This window comes from Mobula birostris, chromosome 15 (genome assembly GCF_030028105.1).
Source record: "Mobula birostris isolate sMobBir1 chromosome 15, sMobBir1.hap1, whole genome shotgun sequence".
Taxonomy (NCBI): Eukaryota; Metazoa; Chordata; class Chondrichthyes; order Myliobatiformes; family Myliobatidae; genus Mobula; species Mobula birostris.
In genome coordinates, this window is record NC_092384.1 from 60,390,375 (window position 1) to 60,411,145 (window position 20,771).

At 40.4% G+C, this 20,771-nt stretch overlaps 1 protein-coding gene across 7 annotated transcripts in view; it reads right to left on the reverse strand.

Moving 5' to 3' along the window:
* Window positions 1-20,771, reverse strand: part of meak7 (MTOR associated protein, eak-7 homolog) — a 56,385-nt gene that overhangs the window by 1,686 nt on the left and 33,928 nt on the right. For 5 of the 7 annotated variants that reach the window (XM_072279883.1, XM_072279882.1, XM_072279880.1 and 2 more), the window contains one exon: window positions 16,126-18,870. In XM_072279883.1, the coding sequence (XP_072135984.1) occupies window positions 16,352-18,870 (2,519 nt within the window). In that variant the 3' untranslated portion in view covers window positions 16,126-16,351. Of the gene's footprint in view, window positions 1-4,601; window positions 4,782-5,729; window positions 5,849-11,374; window positions 11,816-16,125; window positions 18,871-20,771 lie in introns of those variants that run through there. The other 2 variants (XM_072279884.1, XM_072279885.1) reach the window with 2 other exon arrangements.

Sequence of the window (20,771 nt, forward strand, 5' to 3'; positions counted from 1 at the left end):
TGGAGGGGAAGAAGCTGTTCCTGAAACATTGAGTGTGTGCTTTCAGGCTCCTGTAACTCTTCCCAGATGGTAGTAATAAGAAGAGGGTGTCTACTGGGTGGTAGGGCTCCTTAATCAAAGGTCACTAACTAGCACAGATGACAGCGAATTACATTAAAGTCAAAACTACATTTTTCATTACTTTTAAAATCACCCAGTTTGAGAAAAATATAGACTGGGAAAACATAAAAGTCCAGACCTGATTCTGACACTTAGAATTAAGCTATTGATTTTGTAAAACATTAATTTTGTTCTACTTCCTGATTCAGAATATGAAAATTTGACAGTACCAGATGCAACTTGTATATACTAGTTTAAATACACACAAAGCTTACTTGTTTACCTGCTTTCTCTGAAACACTCAAGATATAAAGAAACAAGTTTCCAGCATTTATACTCAGGAGACCAAATGGTAGCCACAAACAGCTCCCAAACAGTAATTCATAAGCACAAGGGATTCTGCAGATACTGGAAATCCAGAGCAACACACAAAAAAATGCTGGAGGAAATCAACACATCAGGCAGCATCAATGGAAAGAAATAAGCAGGAAGGCGGGAGGAGAAGATGGCAGCGCGCCACGCGTGCGCGCCCTCCGGTGAAAAATGATATCGTATCTGTTAAATAGGGGCCGTGGACAATTCTGATTTGATGGAGAATGGACGTGAAAGCACAGAGGAACATCTGGAGAAATTTCTGAAACACCCATCCGCTGCTGTTGTTACTGTGTGGTCGGGAATCTTTCGGAGGGTAGGCCTCAAAATCCCTGGCCTTGCCTGCTTTTGGCGACCGAGAAAGAGGTCGAATCGCTCGGACAGAGATGGCATTCAGTACTCGGTGTCGGAGAGCTGATCAGAGCTCCAAGTTTTCGGATGACTCAGAATCGAATTGTGGTCGGCATGGCAGGGAGAGTTTTTCTTCCCTCTCCCGAATGCGTGATATGTGGGACATTTGAGAAACTTTGAACTTTACTGTGCTCACGGACTTCTTCATCAAGTTATGGTATTGTTGCACTGTTGTAACTATATGTATAATTATGTGGTTTTGTCAGTTTTTTCAGTCTTGGTTTGTCCTTTATTTTGTGATATCACACCGGAGGAAATAATGTATCATTTCTTAATGCATGCATTACTAAATGACAATAAAAGGGACTACGTGTCTTCATAATCTAAGCAGTTGGCATTTCCAGGCAAGACCCTTCCTCAGGACTTCAGAAAGGGTCTTGGCCCGAAAAATTGACCATTTATTCCTTTCCTGATCCGCTGACTTCTTCAGCATTTTGTGTGTATTGCCCAAACAGTAATTCTAGGAGTAGATTTAACAATAATTCCAGCACCTTCATCATTAACCTTTTGTAGTAAATGCTATCAGGAATACAATAAGCGTTCATGCATTTTGCAAATGTTCCTTTTTGTCAAATCATCATTCTCCCTGACATTTTGTGAACTTTTCATAACAGACTGGACTCAGACCTACAGAAATACAAAGTGTGTCCAATAAAAGGAATAATTTTAGCAAATATGTTCCTTGGCAAGGGGATCACAAATGGCATTCTCTATTGAAACAATAGCCTATTATTAAAGTCACAATTACCCAAAGATCTACTCTGTCTCACCAAAGGTGTATCAGTTGGAGTAATTCCACAATTTTATATGCATGTAAGCATTGGCTGGCCTTTGGTTCAACTCCAGTTCAAGATGCTCATTTGTTCCCTCCTTAACCACGGTCAGGTGTACAACTCTGAAATCCAGATTCAACTCTTCACACAAATGCAATCTCTCTATATAAATCTGCAGGTAAATTTCATTCTTGTAAAAAAGCTAATGTGTTATTGCTTAGAGATGGTGCAAAATTCCTTCAGGAATTAACTGGCAATGAAATTAGGGAGGAATGATGATGGATGACATTGCTGTTGTCGTTGGTTGAGAACACAAAAAATACATATTAGTGAAAAGGAAAATTAAAAGGGTGAAATATGAACAAGAAAAAAAAACCTTTCCTGCATGGTTTTCGATCACAGCTACCCACATCATACAACTTGTATTTTTACCACACTGTCTGTTGTGAAATGAGTCAAATCACTTCCCTCGAGTGTCAAAGTGCAACAGTATAAAAGGCTGCCATGTGGTAAGGGGAAAAGCTAAGGGGGTATCTTGCAGAAGGCGCACTGGCCTGGTTTTAAAAATCAATTTAAAAGAGTTTGAATGAGTTACGTATCATACTGCTGGCCAATTGAGCAGAGGGGCCGAGGTTGATCTGATAGTACCTCAATGATTCATTCTCCAAACACACACAAAGTACTTTTTTAAAAAAAAATTAGTTATTAACAAAATTCATAGATTTCCCCCAAAGGTTCCATTTTCTGTTGGGTGTAGGGGAAAGGTGTATAACGGTAGGCACCATCAGTAGCACTGAAATTACATCCAGGCGTACCCGGGACTGTTTCCTGATGGGCACCAATCAACACAGAAATGTTTGTTAATGAAATCTAACAAGCACAAATCAGCGTTAGTTCAAATGGGATCCTAATTAATGGGAAGGACATACACACTCCTTACAAAATGGTGCCAGAATTGAACTCCAAACTCTGGAACAGCCCAAGCTGTAATAGCATTGTGCTAACTACTAGGGAGGAATGCTCTGGTACTGACTCTGAAAACAACTTTGACCATGTGAAATGTGGAATCAAGATAAACTAGGCCAATGCAAAAAAAAAGGAAGAAAAACTTATACGGTTCTCACTGAACCGAGGAGCTAGAATTAATTTGAGAAGCTGATATTTTCAAAATTCCCACTACTAGAACTTGGATTTTAAAACTTTGGTGTACAAGTTTTGCTGATTTTGCAATCAATGAAGAGCCTACAGCGCTCTCTGCTGGCCTTGAGGGAAAAATGTATGTTCACCTTCCCTTCCATGATGTTGTTCTTAGGAAGTTCTTCAATGGAAAATAGTAAGGTGCAGGTATAAATAGAAAAATTAAATGGAACTGTCAAAACTAATCCTGCCCACAAAATCAGGATAAAGGAGCTAATCACCTAGAATAATTAAAAACTTAAACACTTTCAAAGAGCATTTAGAACATTCTAAATTAGCACCACATTATAGAGATATTTAAGATCAATTTTTCAAATTGTCAACCATGGAAAAATGTTTTTAAATTGACACACTGTGGAGTTGGGAACAGTTCACAGCTGTTCTTAACTGCTTGAGTAAGACCATAATACGATAAAATATAGGAGCAGAATTAGGCCACTTGGGCCCATCGAGTCTGCTCTGCCATTTCATCACGGCTGATCCATTATCCCTCTCAACCTCAATCGCCTGCCTTCTCCCCGTATCCCTTCATGCCCTGACTAATCAAGAATCTATCATCCTCTGCCTTAAATATACCCAATGACTTGGCCTCCACAGATGCCAACAACTTCCACAGATTCGCCACTCTCCGGCTAAAGGAATTCCTCATCATCTCCATTCTAAAAGGACACGCCTCTATTCTGAGGCTGGCATCACCTGGTCTTAGACTCCCCCACCATCCTCTCCACAACTGTGGAAAAACATTGCTTCATTTGGCTCAAAGTCATTGCAGAAGCTTCAAGCAAGGGAGGACTGGATGACTAGTCCAAAAGTGAGCTCAGTCATTGAACTATGTTGACTGTCCATTTCTGACAGCCATTTCAGGTCCTCGGCATTCAAGCATGCATCTGCAGAAATTCTGAAATTGCTGAAACATGTACGTTCACAAACTCTGAAAAATCTGAGCAAAATATGAGCCTGGTGGCAACTGCATTGGTAACCACACTTTCAACCATACATCAAAATGCAAAAACACCACAGCATCTCCCAATGCATATATAATTCCAAGCATTATTTTGTGCTTGCTCATTCTAGAAATAGACAAACTTTGCTACAACTCTGAAGTTCCAAAAATTCAAAGCTAAATCCACTTAACTCACTTTCTCATGTATAACAGCTTGTGTTTACCCAAGAAGTCAGTGCCATTCACCCAGCTTGCTATTATGATTAAAAGTCAAATTCAGTTCAAAATCTCACTATTTCAATATTTTTGGATCCAGAATGTGTTCTGTTAATACTAAAACATTTATTGTTACTGTTAGCAAATCAGAATTAATAATTTAGTTATTGATAATATACAGCAAAAGATTCATAAAAAAGATTCTAAGTGAATTATTCAGTTTAGTATTAAACCCCAATTAGAAACTCAAGTGCAAATTATGGATTGACAGATTAGTAAAAAGTAATCAAAATTTAAACTCCTGAGGAAAATACAAGTGGAGAACTGAACACTGGATTTCTGAGAAGCAAACATATTTGTAATTTTTTTCCTTCCCTCACGGAAATCTAGTGACGATTTGTAGGCTGTGTAATAGGACTGTAAAAGGAACAAATATTGGTCACTGTTTTGCCTCCTGATCTTTAACCTTTTGGGTGCAGTATAGAATTGTTTTAAAAACTGTAATTGCTGAGGGCATCAACAAAAAAAAAACAGCATCTATTACTAAAGCATAAGGTTCTCTTAAACACAAGAAGTTAGTTATAACGTACCAGATCACTTGCAGGGAGATTTCCCACCATCCAAACTTCCATGGTATCGATAGTAAAATGCTCCTCGGCAGACAGCTGAGGACTATTGTAAGTTGTACACCGTGGCTTGGCTTTGCTGTGACCTTTACCATAGTTACTGTCAATCCACAATCCAAAGTAATTGTGCTGCCCTCCCATGCCCTGTAACACCATAGGTAAGATGCAATTTATAATTAATCCACTTTAAATGTTAATATTGATCTCACGTATTGCAACCAGCAATTTTTTAATGTACTGAAAATGTGATCATATGTGCAGGGCGAGCTCCCACAAACCACCATGGATTATGAGCACACTATTATTGTTTTGGCATTGTTGAGGGGTATTAGACAGAACATTAGGGATAAGTGCGAGTAGTTCATTAATGTTGTGGAATTTTAAAAATTCACATTAGTATTAACAAAATGTGCTTCATTTGAAAAGTAGCATTTCCAAGAGTGCAACCCTTCCTTACTGCTCTATCAGATTTTATTTAAACCACCTATGCGACTACAGAAATAACTTGCTATTCCTAGCAGTTTAAAGCAACTGGAACTTAAAAACCAAAATTACTTGTCAAAACAATCGGAACTAAAAAGCTGTTGTTCTACCATTGAGCTGTGTGCTTAGCCCCCAATCTACTCACTACATACTTTTGACTGTGAGGCTATATTTAAGTTTGTTTGTTGTTGGCCAAAAAAAAAGGTGGTGACAAATCTGTATATAGGAGGGGGAGATTGAAAATCTGAATGAGCGGTGCCACAATAACTTAAGTTAACTCAATTAATGTAAGCAAAACCAAAGAGCTGATTTTCATCTAGAATTGGAGTAAGTCAGAGATCCATAAGCCAGTCTTCATTAAGGGAATGGAGGTGGACTGTGTCAGCAGCTTTAAATTCCTTGGCACTAACATAATCAGATGATCTGTCCTGGGACCAGCATATTAGTCTCATAATAAAGAGGGCACGACTGTGCCCCTACATTCTTAAAAGTTTGCGTAGATTCAGCATGTCAGCAAAAACTTAGTCAACCTTCGAGAAATGTGCAACGGAGAGAAACCCAACATTACTTTTCACTTCTACATTGGAGCTTGGCTAGCCCAATACTCACAAGTCCATTTGGCATGGTTTGCTGGCCAACATTCAGGTACATATAGTGTTCATTGTATCCCGTACAGCTGTAGATCCCCAGCTTTGGATTAAGAGTAAATAAAAAGCATCTGCTATCCCCTGCAATATAAATCAAAAAATGCAAAATTATTTATTACTGGAAAATAACAAATGTACATTTATATAACAATTCATCACAGCCTAAGGAGGTACCAAAGTGATTACTTGTTCAGGAATCATGTAATTGTTGGTCAAGTAAGAAAACACAGCAATCACTTATATACATTAGTTTTCAAAACCAGCTAATGAACGACTGACTGAATAACGAGACCATAAGCAGAATTAGGCCATTCGACCCATTGAGTCTGCTCCGCCATTCCACCATGGCTGATTTATTATCCCTCTCAGCCCCACTCTCCCGCTTTCTCTCCGTAACATCTGACACCCTCATTAACCTTTCAAAGTAAATTTATTACCAAAGTACATACACGTCACCATATAGAACCCTGATTTTCTTGTAGGCGTACACAGTAGATCCAAGAAACACAAAAGAATCAATGGATGACCACACCCAACAGGACGGACAAACAACCAATGTGCAAAAGACAACAAACTATGCAAATATAATAGAAAAAAATAGAAATAAATAAGCAATATACATCGAGAACATGAAGAGTCCTTGAAAGTAAATCCATAGCTTGTAGAACAGTTCAGTGATGGAATAAGTGAAGTTGAGTGAAGTTATCCCCTCTGATTCAAGAACCTGATGATTGAAGTGTAACAGCTATTCATGAACCTGGTGGTGTGGATCCCGAGGCTCCGGTACATTCTTCCTGATGGCAGCAGTGAGAAGAGAATGTGGCCTGGTGGGGGTGGGGGTCCTTCACGATGAATGCTGCCTTCCTGCAACAGCACTCCATGTAGGCTAAAGATGTCAGTGAACACTTCAGCCAATCGATCAGTACAGGTCTGTAGTACATGGCCAGGTACCCCATCTGGGCAGAATACTTTTTGTGGGTTCTCCCTCCTGAAGGATGTTCTCACATCGGCCTCAGAGGTTGAAATCACAGGGTCACTGAGACCAGTGGGAGTTCGTGAAGGTTCCTCCATGTGTTAATCGTCAAAGCGAGCACAGAAGGTATTGAGCTCATCTGGGAACAAAGCTTTATTGTCCCCTAGGTTGCTTGGTTTCACTTTGTAAGAGGTATTAGCATTAATGCCTTGCCAAAGCTGTCAAGTATCTTCAAGTGATTCATGTTTGGTCCACAATTGTCACTTTGCAAGTGAAGTGGCTTTCAAAGATTGTACCAGGACATCTCGATTCTTATTTGTTCACCAGACCTGAAGCCACTGACCGGGCTGGCCCCCAGCAGATTGTGTATCTCATGGTTCATGCAGGGCTTCTGGTTGGAGAAGACTCTGAATGGTTTTGTGAGGACACACTCCTCATTCAGATCCTTAAATGAATCTGTAAGCACAGCCCAGTACACAGACTTGAACAAATCCTGTAGTTGCTCCGCTATCTCCCGCAACCGTCTCTTTATTGTCTTTATCTCTGGAACTTTGATCTTTGCATCAGCCTCTATGTGGGTTGAAGGACAGCGAAGTGATCATATTTCCCAAATTGCAGTCTGGGCATGGAACGGTAAGCATTCCTTATTGTAGAGTGTGTTGGGTCTTCTAGTACTGCAGGTTATATGTTATTAATAATGACTGGGCAGAGATCAATACAAACAAGCCTGATTGAAGTCCCTGGAGGAAACACACATGGTCACGGGGAGAACGTACTAAGTCCTTACAAACAGCAGCGGTAACGGAACCCGGGTGGTATGATACTGTAAAGCATTATGCAAACCACTATGCTGCCATGCCACCCCTATTAGTCCTGTTAGTGCTTCTAGGAGGTTAAGTGGGGGGTGAGGAGTGCAGAAGCAGAGAGTTCATATCATAACCTTGTATCATAACATATTAGAGGTGCACTCTAAACTCATATTGCACATCTTTTTCAGCTCTGCCAAAAGAAACATTAAAACAAGTCAATGAACAGGGGGAATAGGCAGGTGATAGAGAAGGGATGCGCTCAGACTGGTGGGTTGAGATGTGTCTATTTTAATGCAAGGAGTATCATGAACAAAACAGATCAGCTTAGAGCCAGAGTGTGGATCAGTACCTGCAGCTATGATGTTGTGGCCATTACAGAGACTTGGATGGCTATGGGACAGGAATGGCTACTTAAGAGTGTCAGGATTTAAATGTTTCGGAAAGGACAGACAGGGGGGCAAAAGAGGTGGGAACATGGCACTGCTGATCAGAGATAGTGTCATGGCTGCAGAAAAGGAGGAAGTCATGGAGGGATTGTCTACTGAGCCTCTGTGGGTGGAAGTTAAGAACAGGAAGGGGTCAATAACTCTACTGGGTGTTTCTTATAGACACCCAATAATAACAGGGACATTGTGGAGCAGCTAGGGAGACAGATTCTGGAACAGTACAATAATAACAGGGTTGTCGTGATGGGAGATTTTAATTTCCCCAATATTGATTGGCATCTCCCTACAGCAAGGGGTTTAGATGGGGTGGAGTTTGCTAGGTGCGTTCAGGAAGGTTTCCTGACACAATATGCAGATAAACCTAACGCAGAGAGGCTGTACTTGATCTGGTATTGGGAAATGAACCTGGTTAGGTGCCAGGTCTCTCAGTGGGACAGCATTTTGGAGATAGTGATCACAATTCTATTTTCTTCACCATAGCATTGGAGAGGTATAGGAGCAAACAAGTTAGGAAAATGTTTAATTGGAGTAAGGGGAAATATGAAGCTATCAGGCAGGAACTTGGAAGTATAAAATGGGATCAGATGTTCTCAGGAAAATGTACGGCAGAAATCTGGCAAATGTTCAGGGGATATTTGCATGGCATTCTGCATAGGTACATTCCAATGAGACAGGGAAAGGATGGTAGGGTACAGGAACCATGGTGTACAAAGGCTGTTGAAAATCTAGTCAAGAAGAAAAGCTTACGAAAGGTTCAAAAAACTAGGTAATGATAGAAATCTAGAAGATTATAAGGCTAACAGGAAGGAACCTAAGAATGAAATTAGGAGAGCCAGAAGGGGCCATGAGAAGGCCTTGGCGAGCAGGATTAAAGAAAACCCCCAAGGCATTCTACAAGTATGTGAAGAGCAAGAGGATAAGACGCAAGAGAATAGGACCAATCAAGTATGACAGTGGAAAGGTGTGTATGGAGCCAGAAGAAATAGCAGAGGTACTAAATGAATACTTTGCTTCAGTATTCACTGTGGAAAAGGACCTTGGCGATTGTAGGAATGACTTAAGAGTGGACTGAAAAGCTTGGGCATGTAGATATTAAGAAAGAGGATGCGCTGCAGCTTTTGGAAAGCATCAAATTGGATAAATCACGGGGACCAGATGAGAAATACCCCAGGCTACCGTGGGAGGTGAGGGAGGAGATTGCTGAGCCTCCGATAATGATCTTTGAATCATCAATGAGATGATGCAAAGAGGTTCTGGAGGATTGGAGGGTTGCAGATCTTGTTCCCTTATTCAAAAAAGGGACTAGAGATAGCACAGGAAATCATAGACCAGTGAGTCTTACTTCAGTGGTTGGTAAGTTGATGGAAAAGATCCTGAGAGGCAGGATTTATGAACATTTAGAGAGGCATATGATTATTGCCTTACAAACCTGACTAAATTTTTTGAGAAAGTGACTAAACACATTGACGAAGATAGAGCCGTAGATGTAGTGTATATGGGTTTCAGCAAGGCGTATGATTGTATCCCATGCAAGGCTTATTGAGAAAGTAAGGAGGCATGGGATCCAAGGGAGCATTGCTTTGTGGATTCAGAATTGGCTTGTCCACAGAAGGCAAAGAGTGGTTGTAGACGGGTCATATTCTGCATGGAGGTCGATGACCAGTGGTGTGCCTCAGGGATCTATTCTGGGACCCCCTCTCTTAGTGATTTTTATAAATGACCTGGATGAGGAGGTGGAGGAATGGGTTAGTAAATTTGCTGATGACACAAAAGTTGGGAGTGTTGTGGATAGTGTGGAGGGCTATCAGAGGTTACAGCGGGCCATCGATAGGATGCAAAACTGGGCTGAGAAGTGGCAGATATTCAACCCAGATAAATGTGAAGTAGTTCACTTTGGTAAGTCAAATACGATGGCAGAATATAGTATTAATGGTAAGACTCTTGACGGTGTGGAGGATCATCAGAGTGATCTTGGGGTCCGTGTCCTGAGGACGCTCAAAGCAGCTGCACAGGTTGACTGTATGGTTAAGAAGGCATACGGTGTATTGGCCTTCATCAACCGTGGGATTGAGTTCAAGAGCCGAAGATAATGTTACAGCTATATAGGACCTTGGTCAGACCCCACTTGGAGTACTGTGCTCAGTTCTGAACACTTCACTACAGGAAGGACGTGGAAACTATGGAAAGAGTGCAAAGGAGATTTACAAGGATGTTGCCTCGTTTGGGGAGTATGCCTTATGAGAATAGGTTGAGTGAACTTGGTCTTTTTTCCTTGGAGAGATGGAGGATGAGAGGTTACCTGGTAGAGGCATATTAAGATGATGAAAGGTATTGATCATGTAGATAGTCAGAGGTACAGCATTGTGGGCCGAAGGGCCTGTATTGTGCTGTAGGTTTTCTATGTTTCTAACATATATAAATCTTAAAGAATGTCCATAGAAGTACAAACAGCAAATTATTTCTATATAAAAATTATTAGAACATTATTACTTTGAATTTATAAGTTCAGTGATTACACCCACATACTTTCCATAACATGGATGTAAAATGTATGCTAAAAACAGTTACAATGCTAATTTATAAACACAGTTGCTGCTCCAATCGTACTGTATCCCTGACAACAATCGTATAATATTCTACACCAAGTATGAATCTGGCCGTTGAGTGAATGCTACTTAGGGTGTGCAGAATCTCCTCTGCGTTCTTGCCAGTTAACTTTCACCATTGAAGCATGCTGGGAAGCTCATCCAAAGGAACCGTGAAAACATGTTCCTAAAAAAATTAACTTTATAGCAGTGTCTGGAGATGATTCTTTTGCACTTCCTTCTCACTATATTTTTCACAAAAATTAATAGGTAGTTTTCAATTTGAATCCTAGAGTGACATCCTGAACTGATGCTGTGTTGTCAGCCATAATTCAGATTCAAGGTTTGACTGTTTTTTCAGGGATGTGGTGCAGAATTCCTGAAGCAACATGTAGACTTAATGCATAGAATTCATGGTATTTAATGCTGACAACACCATTAATCTCCATCTCCTGGAACTAAATTAAAAGAAAATGGCTTGTTGTGTTGAATAAGGGTTGGAAATGCGTCTTGGACTTTCAACTTACTGGACACTTAAAACCAACTTCAAGTCAACTTAAAATTAATATTGATAGTAGGTACTTGCTAATTGGTTGCCTGAGCATTTAGACTGAGAACAATTCGTACAGTGAATGTGATTCGACATACACAGAGACCAGCCCAAGGCAAGAGTGTGAATTTTAATGCTGGGTCAGATAATAGCTCAGGATAAGAATTTTCAGCATAAATTTAACAATAGAAAAATAAACACTGTTCGTAATTAAACATTATACCATCACTTAATGATATTTTACCTTGGAACTGTGGCTTCAGCTCCCAGCTGCAGGAGGCAAAACCACCAAAGATGTGTCCAAGTGAATCCTTCACAACCAACAACGTTGGTCCTTTGTGAATAATCTGAGTGGAAAGACGAGAAAAACTTTCCCCGTGGGCTTGAGAGGAGAACAACAGCTTCCATTGTCTCTGGTTCCTTGAAGGCAAGTTGGGTTTGAGATAAATGACAGAAGGGATATCCAAAACAGTAAATATCCCAGAATATTCTATACCCAAACACAGTGGCAGCATCTGGTTTGGATTGAAGAGTTCACCTTGGTACTCTGATTTTGTAAGGTGAAGAGCCAGAGCAACCAGTGCATGGAGAAAACTAACGATCAGAGAGGCTCTGCACATCCAATCCTTTAAGGCATCCTGTCCAAGTTCTACAGTTTGCAAATGCTCCACAGATAGATCTTCTCCTGTCATCATCAAAAGAAAGATAAAAATATTGAACATTATTGATCAGTGTATCAGATTCTCTATGAAACTGAACATCATCAGCAAAAAGATTATCAGGTCAGCCAACCTTCTGTGCAAGAGATGATTTCTTTATAGCAATGAAATCTGAAAAGGTCAAAATAATTCTCCAGTGAAGTGCCGAGGCACCATTATATTATACTGAGAAATTCACTTTGTTTGCAGTGAAGCACTTTTCATTGGAGCAGAGACAGCTATGAGCAAACTTGACAGAAGTGTTTAAAACTGTAAACTGCCTTAAGTATAGGTGAAAAATGTGCTTTCAGTGTTGTGTCAACTAGCAAGGCCATCTGATGCAAGGTGAGACAACGGGGAAACAAAAACAGAAAATGATAGCAGGGCTCAGCAGGTCAGCTATTATCTGCAGGAGGATAACCTTTTAACCTTTTAAAAGACTCTTTCTCCTGACATAACTAAAACATTAACTCTGTTTCACTTTTCATTTATCATGTCTGATCCGCTGAGTGCTTCTAGCATATTTTTTTTCAGATTTCCTGCATACACAGCTTTATTTTTTGATTTTCAGATGATAAGGAATATTACAAGCTGAGATCAGGAATGCAATGTCATGATAGGGTATTTGATCGGATCTTTCAAAAGGATACTGAATAAACATTTCCAGATGAAGAGTCTTGGCCTGAAATGTCAACCGTTTACTCTTTTCCATAGATGCTGCCTGGCCTGCTGAATTCCTCCAGTATTTTGTGTGTGTTGCCAAATATTTCTTGGGATTTTTTTTAAATAAAGGAGGACTAGAGAGGAAGAGGAGTAGAAAAATTGTATATAAAGAAGTCAGCACAAGCATGATACAGCAGATACAGCAAATGGTTTCCTCTGCACTAGATCACAGGATGATTCTATGCTACATGGCCTGCTTGCAACTTAGTAATTCCATGGATCTCTACGGAGAGCATGAGTGAGAGATAATGATTAATAAGTCAATTACAAAGCATATTTTGTATCAATGTGGATAATTATTTGAAAAATCACTTCAATGGGTTTTTGACACTGCAAATATGGGCCTAGAATATTAAGATTCTGTTTCTTATCACCTGAAAAAGTTATGTCTGCCCTGTCCTCCAATTCCTTAATTTTGTTGCACTGCAAATGACGCACAAAATGCACCTTCTATTAACATCTGCCCTGCGTTTAAAACAAAAGCACAGGAACCATATACAAGCATCGCATTTCTCTGCACCAATAAAAATGTCCTTCAGGCAGTTTTAGTTTGTTCATCATTTACAAGTAGAAAGTTGATATTGACTTGAAACTTGAGCTCAATTTCTCTTTTCCCAGGACCTGCCAGGCTTGTACTGTTTCCAGCATTTTCTATTTGGACTGAGAAATTTTTAGGATGTGCTTTGAGCAGAGCCCAGTCGGAGGGATCAGAGACCTGAGAAGACATAGCTTACTCAGATTTATCAATTAAGTAGAAAAGGCAGCGACTTGCAGCAATTTGAAGCTTTGAGCAGCGGCCAATCAGCATTCGGGCTTGATGGGCAAGGACAAATTAAATTATACCCACCATTTTCAGAGGGGTCAGAGTTAGAGTGGAAGAGTTTCAGCTCTTCGAGGTTTCCACAAGTAGATGCTCAAGTCAGAGAGGGCAAAAAAGCTGTAAGTAGACTCTGGATCATTCAGGAAGATTGAGGGGTGTGATAGAGGCAATTATACCCAATGTCAGGAAGGGAAAGGGGTTAAGGAGCCAGTGCAGAGTAGCCCTGTGGCCATCCCCCTCAACAACAGTTATACTACTTTGAATATTATTGGGGTGGGGGGGCAGTGGTGACCTAGCCCGGGGAAGTCACAGCGGTCCAGTCTCAGGCACTCATTCTGACTCTGCGATTCAGAAGGGAAGCAGGGGAAAGGAGGCACACTGTGGTGATTGAGGATTTGTTCATTAGGGAAACAGAAAGGAGGTTCCGTGGACAAGAATAAGGTTCCCGATGGTAGTCTGGGATTTTTAGGATCGAGTCCCCAGCATTCTTAAGTGGGAGGGTGAACAGCTAAGAGATTGTGGTCCACGTAGGTACCAATGACATGGGTAGAATAAGTGATGAGGTTCTACTCAGTGAGTTCAGGGAGTTAGGTGCTAAGAAAAAGGGCAGGATCTCCAGGGTTATGATCTCAGGGTTGCTATGCATGCCACATGCTGTAAAGCCAGCAAAAGGAAGATAAAACAGTTTAACATACAGCTGAGAAGTTGGCATAGGAGGGAGGACATAAGATTTTTGGGTCATTAGGCTCTCTTACATCGAAGGTAGGACGTGTACAAAGGAGAAGGTTTGCACCTGAACTGGAAGGGGACTAATATCCTTTTAGGAATGTTTGCTAGTGCTGCACGGTGGGGTTTAAACTAGAGTTGTAGGGAGATGGGAACCAGAGTGCCAGAACAGTTAGTGAAGAGGTTGTGGAGACGGATGTTGTTAGGACTTCAGACAAAGTCAGGAATCAAAAGGATGAGCATGGTGTGACTAATGTCCAGAGCTGCATATATTTTAATACAAGAGGTATCGTAGGAAAGGCAAATAAGCTCACGGCATGAATCAACACCTGGAATTATGATATTGTAGCCATTAGTGCGACTTGGTTGCAAGAGGGGCAAGACTAGCAGCGCAATATTCCGTAGTTCCATTGCTTTAGATGTGACAGTGGGAGGGGTCACAGGAGGGGTGGTGTTACTAGTCAGGGAAAATGTCATGGCAGTGCTCAGTCAGGACAGACTGGAGAACCTGTCTTGTGAGGTATTATGGGTAGAACTGAGAAATAAGAAAGGTATGACATGTTAGTGGAGCTATGCTATAGGCTACCCAACAGTCCGAGGGACTTATAGGAACAAATATTCAGAGAGATCACAGACTGTTGCAAAAAACACATTTGTTTTTATAGGTGATATTAACTTTCCACATATGGACAGGAAATCCCAATCTGTAAAAGGACTAGATGGGATAGAGTTTGTGTCAAATATGTTCCGGAAAGTTGCCTTAATTAGTATGTAGGATTCCCAACCAGAGAGTGCACGATACTTGATCTATTAGAGAATGAGACAGGGCAGCTGACAGGGCAGGCTTGTGTAGGGGAACACTTTTCATCAAGTGACCACAATGCCATTAGTTTCAAAGTAACTATGTGTAATGTTTGGATCTATTTCTTTTTAACGTAATGACTCCCTTAGCACCTCTTATCAACTGATAACTTATGCATGAGCATTGATCTGTTGTCCTGCGCACGTGTCTTGGGCCATTCTCTCTCTCTACAATGTGAATAAACTGCCTTCCACATTGTTTAGTTTAATTGATATGTAATTGTACAGACACAAAAAAATGGCAACAAGTACAAACATGAACATCAGCACATATCACCAGTTGCACTGACGGTTACATGATGACACAATTTGAAGGAAGGGAGAGAGACAGTGAGTGGAAAGAGTGAATTAGTACAGAGAAGGCCATCACAGATACTAACAAAGGAGTGCATGAGTAATAGTGCACAGTACACAGTTAGAGACGCACAATGAGCAAAAGTTAAAGTGAAAATAATTTGACGATGGCCTTAGTCAGGAAACTTGATCAATGCGATAGTGCTTATGAGGACTGGGAATTGTATATCAAGAGGGTTGAACTATATTGTAATGCGACCAACATGGATGAGGGAAAGAAAGTCTCCATGTTTCTTAACTTAATGGGTGCTAAAATGTACAAGCTGTTACACAACTTAGTAACTCCTGAAAAGCCAGCAAGCATGCCATTCGATGAAATTGTTGCAAATTTACAAAATCACTTGAGCCCTAAACAGCTAGTAATAGCTGAGAGATTCAGATTTTACAAAAGGTACCAGTCACAAGATGAAAGCATTTCTGAATAGATTGCAGAACTGCTCAAATATTCCCAATATTGTGACTTCGGAGATGGACTTTTTGATACATTAAGGGACAGGCTTGTATGTGGCATGCATAGTCAAAGCACTCAAAAAGGGCTTCTGTCATAAAGAGACCTAACCTTAGAAAGGGCACTGATCATTACAATATTGTTAAAGACAGCAGAAAAGGAAGCATCAAAACTACAGAAAAAGGGTTTAGAATGTAAAACACGCAAAATGTCCTTGAATGGTGCAAAAAGCCAGCCATGTGTTTTTTTTTTATTTTTATTGAAGGAATGACACAATACAGAATATATAATGGATTACATTTTCCTCCATTTTGCTTTAGTATCGTACCCCCAAAACAAACCTCCCCCCCCACCCGCCCTCCCCGAACATATCATGGCAGCTAATATATCTACAACACAACAATTCACAAATACAAGTACGGACATTTCACAACCGTACCCCCACACTACTTCAATACGACAGCTCATACACATCTGCAACATGTCAGATGATCCAAAATACACTCATATTTACAATTCATCAACCACCCTGTGAGGTAAATTATAAGTGTGTTAAATGGGAGGCAACTTCCTAAGTACAATCAAATGCCCTCAACTAGTAGGTAATTCCTTAAGACTCCCAAAATATGATAAGAAAGGTCCCCATTTCGAATAGAACTTTTTCACAGACCCCCTCAAAGTGAATTTAATCTTTTCTAATTTCAGAAAAAACATTACATCTTCTAACCAAGCAGCAGCAGTTGGGGGAGTGGCAGATTTCCAAACCAGCAAAATTCTCCTATGGGCCAATAGCGATGTAAATGCAATGATATCCGACTGGCTTGCATTTAAACCCAAATCATCATCTGCCACACCAAATACAGCTATAAGCGGGCAAGGTCTCAGTGTCACCCCCAAAACCTCACTGATAATTTTAAAAACCAGTGCCCAACAGTCATCAAGCCGAGGGCATGACCAAAATGCATGTATTAAACCAGCCGGAGAGAAGGAACACCTGTCACAGCCAGCGTCTGTCCCTGGGTATATGTCTACCAGTCTGGCTTTACTTAAATGTACCCTGTGTAAAACTTTGAATTGTATGAGCCCCAGTCTAGCACATGATGATGAGAAATGAACCCTATTCAATACTTTTGCCCAATATTCTTCCACAAGGTCCATACCGAGGTCGTCCTCCCACCTACTCTTAGTTTTGTTTAGATCTTGAACTCCTAAAGACATCAGCTGAGAGTATAGTTCAGAAATCAGCCCCTTATTGTTAAAGCTAAGAGTGAATTTTTCCCATAACATAGCAGGTGGTAGAACAGGGAAAGAGGGAAATTTTTCCTTGACAAAGTGGCGAATCTGCAGGTATTTAAAAAAATGATTATGCGGAAGGCCATACTTACCGCGCAGGTTATCAAAACTATCAAATATGTTATCAGTATACAAATCCTTAATGCGCATAAGACCGTTCAAACCCCATTGTCTAAAAGCTGAATCGAATGTGGAGGGAGGAAATAAATGGTTTTTATGAATGGGGCCCAAAACTGAAGCTGATATGAACTTATAGTGGCAGCGAGATTGATTAAAAATTTTGAGGGTGGAGAGCACGACCGGGTTAGATGTGAATTGAGAGGATTTCAATGGTAAGGAAGAATACACCAAAGCTGGGAGAGACGAGGAGTGGCAAGACCGTGACTCAAGCAGGCACCAGATTATATCTGGCCGGTGAAGCCAAAATAATACTTTTTGAATGTTCGATGCCCAGTAATAATGAATAAAGCTGGGAAGACCCATTCCACCTACGTCACGACCTCTTTGAAGAATGCGCTTATTAACCCTTGGGACCTTATTTTCCCAAATAAAGGAGGTTATAGCTTGATCAACTGATTTAAAAAATAACTTAGATAAGAAAACTGGCAAACACTGAAACAAATAGAGAAATCTAGGAAGTATAGTCATTTTCACTGACTGAATTCTCCCAGCTATAGTAAGGGGTAAACTGCGCCATCTCTCGAAATCAGCCTTCATTTGGCTAACCTGAGGCCTGTAGTTAGCTTCAAACAGAGATGTAAAAGAGCGAGTAATATGTATTCCTAGGTATACAAAACCATCTTGAGATAAAGGAAAGGGCAAAGATTCCAGTCGGATCTGTAGGGCCAAGTTATTAATGGGAAAGCATTTGCTTTTTTGAAAGTTCAGTTTATAGCCAGAGAAGGCTCCAAATTGACCTAATAATGACACAATAGCAGGACTACTACCTATAGGGTCGCTAACATAAAGTAAGAGGTCATCAGCATATAGGGATACATGGTGTTCCATGTCCCCTCTTCTAACACCTTGAAATAATGTAGTTGACTTAATTGCAATAGAAAGAGGCTCAATTGCAATTGCAAAAAGAAGAGGGGGCAGTGGGCAGCCTTGGCGAGTGCCACGTGTTAATGGGAAGTAGCCAGATCGAAAATAATTTGTCTGTATACACGCTAAAGGCGAGTGGTATAATAGCTTAACCCAAGCTATAAATATTCTGCCAAATCCAAATTTCTCCAAAACACTAAATAAGTATACCCATTCCACCCTATCAAATGCCTTCTCCGTGTCCAAGGCGATAACAACCTCTGGACTTGGAGAATCACTCAGTGAATAAACCACATCAGCCAGTCGACGGATATTAAAAAAATAGCGATTTTTAATAAAACCTGTTTGATCATCTGAAACTATCTTGGGAAGGGGATGTTCTAAACGACATGCAAGCACTTTAGCCAAAATTTTCACATCTACATTCAAAAGTGAAATGGGGCGATATGATCCACATTGAGTCGGGTCCTTGTCCTTTTTAAGAAGTAGTGAAATAGCTGCCTGTGAAAGAGAAGGGGGTAAGGAGCCATTCTCCAAAGATTCCTGAAACACTTCTAGAAGGACCGGTGTGAGCTTATCCTTAAATTTCTTATAAAATTCTATTGGATAACCATCAGGACCTGGGGACTTACCACTCTGCATAGCCATAATGGCATTATTAATCTCTTCCTGCCCAAGAGCCCGATCTAGGTTCTCCACTTCCTCTGGTTCAAGAGTTGGTATTTCCAAATTATCTAAAAAACGTTCCATATTTGTTTTATCTGAGGAGAACTCTGAGGCATACAGAGAGGAATAAAAAGTTGCAAAGATGTTATTAATTTCTTTTGGATTGCTTGTCAAGTTCTGGTGTATGTCTCTTACCTGAGGAATAAGTCGTGATGCAGCTTGACGTTTCAACTGATGAGTCATAAGCTGGCTCGCCTTGTCACCATATTCATAATAGAGGCCACGTGTCTTAAGAATTAATTGTTCTGATAGGTTTGTAGATAGAAGATTAAACTTCGCTTGCAAATCAACCCGGCTTTTATATAATTCCGCAGTGGGTGCCTCAGAGTATTTTCTATCCAGGTCCCAAATAGATTTCAATAACACTTGCATTTCCTTCCTATGCTCTTTATTGGCATGTGAAGTATAAGATATTATTTGACCCCTCAAGTAAGCTTTTAAAGTTTCCCAAAGAGTACGATACCGACTCAGTTTTGTTAGTCTCGAAGAATGTGTCAATGTTAGCCGATATATAACTACAAAATTTCTCATTAGAAAGCAAAAGGGGGTTAAGTCTCCACAGAGGCCGTTCTCTAAAGTTTAAAGGAAAACATAGGTCCAGTTTCACGGGCGAGTGATCAGATATAACTATAGCAGTGTATTCAATTTGTCTAATCATAGGTATCAAGGAATTATCTATAAAGAAATAGTCTAGCCTGGAATAGGAGTGGTGAACATGAGAGAAGAAAGAGAATTGCCTAAGTGATGGATTCAAAAATCTCCAAGGATCCATATAACCATTTTGTTGCATAAACATCGAGAAGGCCTTTGCCACACCAGAAAATGCAGTGGGTCAATAGCACAGTTCAAATCTCCGGAAAAGATTAGCTTATGTGTATTCAGGTTAGGTATTAATGACAAAACCCTATTTGCAAATTGGACATCGTCCCAATTAGGAGCATAAACATTTACCAAAATAACAGGTATCTGAAAGAGAGAGCCAGAGACTATAATAAAGCGACCATTAGGGTCACTGATTACATCAGATGGTGTGAACTGCGTTCTTTTGGTGATTAATATTGCCACCCCCCTGGACCTACTATTAAATCTGGAATGAAAAACCTGACTAATCCATGCTTTACGAAGTCTATTATGGTCCTCCACTCTTAAATGTATCTCTTGTAGAAATAGTATATCTGCTTTTAATTGTTTCAGATGAGAGAAAACTTTAGCTCTTTTAACCGGACCATTGAGCCCCTTTACATTCCAAGAAATAAACCTCACAGGGTGGCCTCTGTCAGCAGCACTCACGTTAACCATATCAAAAGGCACACAGGGCCTACAATCCAAAACAGTGCAAGGGTATAAATTGCACACAATAATGCACAATGAAAAGAAAGTCTGATCAATCCGTAACACACAAAAGAATAAACTGCCATGGTAATCCCCCAAAACACTCCCCCACCCCTTTACACAAACAAAAAAACCCAATTAACCCCCGAAACCTGGATCTACCTCCCCAATTGAGGATAATCGCAGGCAGTACCCAACAAAAAACTTCCAAGGTGTTCCCCATACAACCCAACTTTCAATCTAATCTAGGGTGGCTCCCCTCCTTAAAATTTAGCCTATCACTTATACTACCTTTAATATAACATATAGGCTAAAGATGACACAGGTCAAGCTAAGCATTAAAAACAAAAACAAAACACTGGGCAACTTAAACACCCGAGATACAAATCCCAAATATTTACATTTTGCTGGTTGAAAGTTTTTGTTAATCAGTTTCGGCAGCATAGCAGTTCGACCCGATCGCGTTCCACAAATTAAACTGGAAAAAATGAACAAAGAAGTGGATTGTGAAAATTAACAGTTTGCCTCAGCATGAGGCCCCTTCAATGCTGCATGAATAACCTAAAAAAAAGTCATTGCTCTTCTCGTTCTTCTTCTCCCCAGCGCAAATGGTAAA